This window comes from Siniperca chuatsi, linkage group LG13 (genome assembly GCF_020085105.1).
Source record: "Siniperca chuatsi isolate FFG_IHB_CAS linkage group LG13, ASM2008510v1, whole genome shotgun sequence".
Classification (NCBI taxonomy): Eukaryota; Metazoa; Chordata; class Actinopteri; order Centrarchiformes; family Sinipercidae; genus Siniperca; species Siniperca chuatsi.
The window spans coordinates 20,265,002-20,272,361 of record NC_058054.1 but is presented as its reverse complement, the minus strand read 5'-3'; the positions used below and the strand labels follow the sequence as shown (position 1 = coordinate 20,272,361).

Below are 7,360 nucleotides of genomic sequence, written 5' to 3'. Positions count from 1 at the left end.
TAATTTAAAAAAAAAAAAAAAAAAAAAAAAAAAAAAAAAAAGGAAAAGCATTCCAAGTAAGAAATCTCATCACGAGAAGTGTGTATATCCAGGGATATTCAACTGTGTGCCATACAGGGCTAACTGCCTGCAGGTTCATTGCTACTACGATAGGTGATTTCACTACCAGGTAACTTTATCAATGTGGTGTCCAAACATTCCTATCCCACAATGTGACACTGTATTACTCACTAGTGTTTCTTAAATAGGGAATAGTCAGCCAATCAGTGAACAAGTGATGCCAAGGAATGCAAGCAATTACCCCACACAGCCCTGGTCATCCATAACACATGGTTGGATATCACCTCTGCTTTTAACAGCAAACCAGATGTAACTCATTACTAATGAGCCAGTGGCTATTGCAAAGAAAACTTTTGTTGTTAGAGGGTACCGCACTCAAGGAGGGACCAGCTCATTCCGCTAAATCAAAACATGACTATAAAGCTAAATGATAGTGACTAATTAAGGTGCACTCTTTCTTCCATGCAGTTATGTGTTAAGACTGTAGCATCTCACTGACACCTGTTGGTGCAAATCAAATATGTAACACTTCATTAGTGCTCTTTTGACTACCCTTTGTTAAGTAAAACATGCAAAGCAGGAGGATGACAAGTAGAAATCTCAACAGAAAAGGGAACAGTGTTGGGAAAATGAAAGGGAAATGGAGTTTAGTTCTGATTGGAATCAGTGTTTCCCTACATAAAAAAAATTGGCAGCACACTCAAGTAAATGTTTCCCTAATACACTCTGTGAGAATTGATAGCTATGAACAACTGTATAGACTAAAATGGCTTGTGAAAACTATGCTATTTTGTAATCAATTATCTTAGATGTCAGACTGCAGAATATTCTCAACATGTGAGAAACACTGGAGCAATATCAGACATTGAGGACCACAAAGGCAAACAGACTGGAGTAGGCAAACCCTGGTTAACATGAGGTTTACTATGAAAATCAGACAATTAAGTAAATATGTATATAATATTTTAACTTCACAAGTCTGCATCTATAGGATTTGCCTTAGAGTATCATCATGATGTTGTGACTCTTAATCTGCAATAAGGCTGCAACTACCAATTATGGATAAATTTGCTGAATTATTTTCTCCATTAATAATTTTGTCTATATGTTAGAAAACAGTGAAAAATGACCTGCATAATTTCCTACAGCCCAAGTTGACATCTTCAAATGTCATGTTTTGTCTGAGCAACAGTCCAAAAATCCAAAAAGTAGTCATGTATGCCAAAGAAAAGAATCACATTCTCACATTTAAGAAGCTGGAACCAGCAAATGTTTGGCTAGGAGAGATGATCTTATGTTGCAAATTTAATTAAACGGACCCGATTTTCAGTCTGCACTTCCATAATTCACAAAACTTGTGTGAGGTAGCTGTCATACCCATGTGATTTTTTTCAAAACAGAAAACAATATGGTGTATTAACCCATGAAGACAGCATTTTAATAGTTGCAATGAAGTGAACCGTTTTGAAATACACTTTTACCTTTTCCAGCTCTTCCCACAGAGACATTATATGTAGGTTCTCCTCCTTGGCTCTTTGTCCTGATGTCCATTGTCCAGTCCCCATCATCATGGAGGCTGTCTCTGAGGACTGAACACTTCTTTGAACCCAGAGTGAGACCACTGGTGTAAAAGGTCTCTCTGTCCTTACCGATAAGGACATCAATTTCTTGAGACTGAAACACACAAAACCACAGGATTGGGGCAAAGTCAGTCAGATACTCAGACAGAAGTAACCAATATGCTTCCAGTTACATGACTAGCATAATACCTCAGAGTATAAAATATTAATGACAATATTAATAAGTACATAAATTCACTTATGCCCACAAGAAATGACATGAATTCTCCAAAAAGTCAAAGGGCACTGCTTCGCTAAGGTATAGAAGTAAAAATGTCTTTATTATGGTAGCTAAACTATAATAGCAATATATAGCCACGCTGTGCAGCCATTAAAAACAAAATAAAAAAAAGGCCTTTTAACTTTTGTACCTTAAGGAAGCAGTACACCTCTTCTTTTGGGAATTAATTTCCTTTCTTGTGGACATGATTTGTTTTACATAGCTGTCAGATCCAAGAAGTTCTTCCACATTTGTTTTATAAAAATCCATTTATATTGTCAAATTTTCAACTAGAGCTGAAGAGATAAGTCAATTAACAGTAAATTAACCAGCAACAATTTCGTTAAATAACCATGTCAGTCATTCATCAAGCAATAATTCCAAACATTTGCTGGTTCCAGCTTCTCAAACGTAAGGATTTGCTGCTTCTCTTTGTTACATACGACAGTAGACTGAATATGTTCGGGTTTTGCACTGTTGGGTCAGACAAAACAAGCTATTTTAATACAAAACCTTGGACTCGGAGAAGTTATGCATATTTCACTATTTTTTGGGCATTCTATGGAACGAGTGATTAATCGAGAAAATAATCGGCAGATTAATAGTTAATGAAAAGTAATGTTAGTTACAGTCCGATTCCTAACATTAGTAAAACTGCTATGCTGGCACCAGCACTGGATATAAAAATTAACATTAATAATTCCAGCCTGATATGAAGAGAGAGGAGGTTTGTGAATAGAAGTTGGAAACCCGCAAAGCTATTATATACCAGTACCACAATTTCTGCAACTGAACACATCCCATCCCTTGCCTGCAGTGAGTAGCGGAAGTAAAGTGACGTCTTTGCACCGGACTAGCTCTCATGCCATCCCTCTCAATGAATTAAAAAAAAAATATTCTGTCATTCCCATCAAATATTATACACGTCTGAATATGCAGGTAGATTGCTCGCCTTCATAATAAGGAAGCTTCATCGTAGGCTGACTAAGCGTCCGCCAGTTAGCCTTAATAACCACGGGTAGTAGCCGGTAAAGCAGCAGCTTAATGTTAGCTAATTAAAGCGGCCGTGCACACAAAAGCATGCACGTTTTCTTAAATCAGACGCCGTCTAGTCGCTGGTTTTAAATTTGCGTTAGGTTAATTTAGCTGTGTCTTGAAATTAGAATTGGTGCTTGTTCATGGCAACTAATTGCTTCATGTCTTTATGGTACGTGCAAGCCACAATGAGTGAAGTCTTATCTGATCCACACGAGGTCTAATCCCGCAACGTTTCCTTAGCAGGAAATAGCCGAGACAGGCCACCGATGAACTAGCTAGCCCACTAAGCTAGCACGGTACCGTTAGCTTGCTAGTCATTTAGACTCTGCGAGGTAACGGTTTTAGCGCTATTCAGTCTGGTGAGCGTCTGCGTGGGCGATACATAACAACACTGTCAAACGGAACCACACTTCCACTCTAATTACCTAATTTAGACTTCTTACCGTGATATTGTTGAAAGTACCACCGGCATGTGCTGCCCAAACATATTTGGCGTCCGTATACCCAACAATGGCGCTATCCTGACAGCTGCCATCGGCCATCAGGTTTTCCACGTAGCTTTGCCAAGACATATTCAAGAAATTGATGCTATATAAAAATCCCTACAGCTTTGGAAGTGAGGTTGCCAAAAAAGAGACAGCCAAATCGGAGGAAAACCTACAGACGAATTTAGAGTCTCCAATCTAACCCACACTTCGACGTTAACCAACGTCAAGGCTGGGGCAGCAAAGAAAGCCAGGGCAGTGAGGCAGCGGCTGGGTGTAGTCCGTATCAGATCACTCCGCACAATGAGCCCCCCGGTGCTTTTATGGCAGCAGGCGGCGGAATAAAGAGGGATTTATCAGCTCAGCCAAGAGTCAACTGTCTGAGGGAATGCCGGGGTACACATAAAGGCGGATGGAGATTCACTGATTGAATCGTTTAGTCATTCATTCTTTCATTCACTGAATCTATTTTCATGTTGTAGGAATAATGACGAAGACTACCATATCAGACAGTTCAGTTTGTGGAGCCAAGGATAGCAGTTACCGTCAGTGCATACAGGAAACAACATGCCCTGAGGTGCATGTGGTTGATGGATTCCAAAATTATCTTCTCACTTTCTTAACATTACCACCTAAAATGTATTTTTTAAAGGGTAGGAGCGCCTGGTTGGAAGTTCCTCACTGACTAATAAGCCAATTTCTTCTGCTAAATCTCAATTACTCTGTAGGCTATTTGAGACAGACCTACAATAAGTTTCACTCAAAATTGTATCTGCACTAACCCTACTGTTCTGTTTGGGGGGTCCTGGAGACCAGCTCCAACATACCTAACATTGTCTTATTCTAATTTTCCCAAACATATGTAACGTCACCATGTAGCATGACTTAGAATGTGAATTACAAACAGAAGGAATGCACAGTATATTTATTCATGTATATATATATATAACATACAAAACATAAAAAATGATCTTATTTGGTGTAATAACAATGCTTTATGCTCATTTATCCTCATTCATCTTTATCAAATGTGCAATCCCAGTTTGTGGCGAAGGGCTATCACTTAATATCTTTTAGATACTGGATTTTAATAAGGTCAGAAGAAAAGAAAAATAATATTTGAAGGGAAAAATGGCTGATTTTGCAGTTAGTATTATCATCAATTATACACATTTAGCTCTGTTGGGCCCCAAACCATGAGAACATAAAGCCAATATCAACAAAACAGGAGGGTTAAATAAAATAAAAGTTTTCTCATTCCATATTCCAATTCATCTCGTGCTACAGTGGAGTGTTGGAGAAGTTTAGAGCACTGCTCAAGAGCAATCTCTCAGTCCATCTTCATCTTGTCAACACCAGGGATCAAACCAGCCACCTTGGCCCGTTATTAATGCCAGATTTTCATGACTCCAGCCACATGCATGAGTGTAAGACCCCTCCTATTACTAGAAATGATTGCATCACCTCTTCTATTCAGGTCAGATTAAGTGATAAAAACAAATGGTCATTTTACTATAATCCCTGACCAAAGAGATTCTGCCATTAGTGTAGATCTGTCATTGTGCTTAGAGTCAAAACAAAACATTATTTTGGTAGAGCTGATGAGTGATTAAGATTGTAGAGTTGCTTTACCTTTTACCACATGATTTGCTTCCCACACCAACACAAAGTTCAAATTGTCTTGAACCGATACTATTTATTTGTGTGAAATGGCCCAATAATACCAGAAGCAGCCCTACCAGCTGGGTTTGAACTGCTAAGTATATGTTAAAACAATGAAATTAATAAATCCTTTAATGAACAAATTAAGGACCTGTCACTTGAGAAAACTATTTTAATATCAGGTACATTGTTTAAGTGTTCAAGCTTACCCAGTGTGTAACACAACTGCAATTTTTTACAAAAACTCAATGCAAATAACTGCATTATAAAAATGTAAAGCTACATGTTTCATCTTCCAGCTATGTGACTTACATTGATTTAAAGATTAGAAATATAGAAGAGATTTGAAGCACAGTGGAGAATGAAGCAGCGACTGTAAGCAATGTCATTTGCAGAATTAGATCAGTGACATTGAGGTCTCGTCACAGTCAGCCTATAGCATGTGATGGAATTATATGACGTGAGTTGATGTATCCATGTGTAAAATGCATGGTGTTATTTCTCATAAGCATACAGTATGGTACGTTTTGATCGTGTTGTTGGGTCAACAAATGTGTGGCTGTCTCTTTTTTCATGTCTGTTTTGGGGAACAATGATCATCAATGATAGACTAGTACAATGTTTGAAGTTGCTATTAATATGCTGGCAAATAATTTGCACAAAACAATAGCATTGAGGGACATAAACCAGATTAGATGGTGGAGAGTTCAAGGTTAATCGACAATAACCAAAAAAGGAAATAGAAGCTGATACCCTTACAAAGTGAAAACTTCCCTCCTTGACCACCAGGGGCAATGTTCTCCATGATTTGTGAATACTCATGACTGGTCCACAGTGTATTTCTCTGGTGCAGAGCTATGTAAAACATGTCTTAAGACCTTTACACACCGGGGGCGTGATGAATTAACCGCACAAAAATGCCCCTGGTGTGTAAAGGCCTTTGATAATTTTCAGAGATCTTTTGTAAATGCCTCGTTAAATTAAAATCAAACTGAAATTGACATTCTGGTTGATTGACTGATATAACATTTTGAATTTTATGCACATCTACTCATATACTTGTCACGTTGTAAGTATTTTTTTTTATTTCTTTTGACTTTGTTAGATAACAAAAAGCCCATACAGAGTTCACTTTTTCACCTCACTAAATGCTGCAGATGAAATAGTGCTCATGCATGATGCATACTATTCCTTCAAGCACAGCTTGGTAAATCAACCTCTAGTCAATTCCCTCAGAACATGCTGCTTTCTCTGACATGCTTAAACTGTTTTTATTCAGCTTGGGCAATTGGTAAAGAATACAAAAGAGTGTGGTGATTGTATATAACCTGTATTTAAATAGGAAGTCACATTGAGATAAAAACCTCTTTTACAAGTGAGACCTAGCTAAGTTCAGTAGCAGCATCCAACACATAACAGGAACAACATCAGATCACAATAGCAACAACAGGTACAACAAAAAATACATTACACAATACAATGAATTAATGAGGCAGCAATATTTAGTCACAATATTTAGACCACATCCTTTATTCTAAGTTTAAAATCATTTAAAGAGATAAGGGTCTTAAGTTTGAGCTTGGACTGCAGATCGTTCCAGGACCTGCCTCTGTACTTGTAGGAGGCACTTTAAACTGCAGCCATTTGTACAACCTAAGATTATGACTGTTTTGCAAAAATAAAAACTTTGGGCTTAAGTAAGTCGGAAATTTGCCTGAAATGATTTTATAGACTACCAGTGTACCAGTGTTGTAACCTACACAAAGTGAGGGATGACCATGCTACCATGCTGTACAAGGTACAATGATGAAGCTAGAATTAGTGACACACCACAGGGCTGAGTGATAGGGGTCAAGTTTGGGCAAAGTGAAGGGTGAGGCAACCTTGTAAATAATATCACCAAAATAGAGCTGTGTCAGAAAAAGGCCAGCAATTAAGCCTTTTCTTGAACGGGACTTCAGCCTGTACAGAAAGGTGTGAATTTAAATTTCTCTGTGAGATAGTCAATGCGGTGTTTAAAATTTAGACTTTTGTCCATCCAAATTCCCAAGTATTTGTAATCATCAACGCACTGAATAGAAACACCATCAAGAGTATTGATGGAGAGGGTTGGAACCTTTGTTCACCCATGGGAGAAAATCATAGTTTTAGTTTTGGTTGAATTTTAAAGCAATTTCAGATCCGATAAGGCATGCTGCAGGGTGTTAAAAAAACAGGAGTTACTGCATGCTCTGTCATAAGCTGGCTGTTATGACACCCCAGAACCAACAAACTAA

The 7,360-nt window shown here is 38.0% G+C and overlaps 1 protein-coding gene across 2 annotated transcripts in view; it reads right to left on the bottom strand.

The window, feature by feature from the left end:
- Positions 1-3,730, bottom strand: part of LOC122887113 (profilin-2-like) — a 5,882-nt gene extending 2,152 nt beyond the window's left edge. For both annotated transcript variants that reach the window (XM_044220019.1, XM_044220020.1), the window contains exons 1-2: positions 3,381-3,730; positions 1,542-1,734 (exon numbers count right to left, since the gene is read on the bottom strand). In XM_044220019.1, the coding sequence (XP_044075954.1) occupies positions 1,542-1,734; positions 3,381-3,509 (322 nt within the window). In that variant the 5' untranslated portion in view covers positions 3,510-3,730. The remainder of the gene's footprint in view (positions 1-1,541; positions 1,735-3,380) is intronic.
- Positions 3,731-7,360: the final 3,630 nt, after the last annotated feature.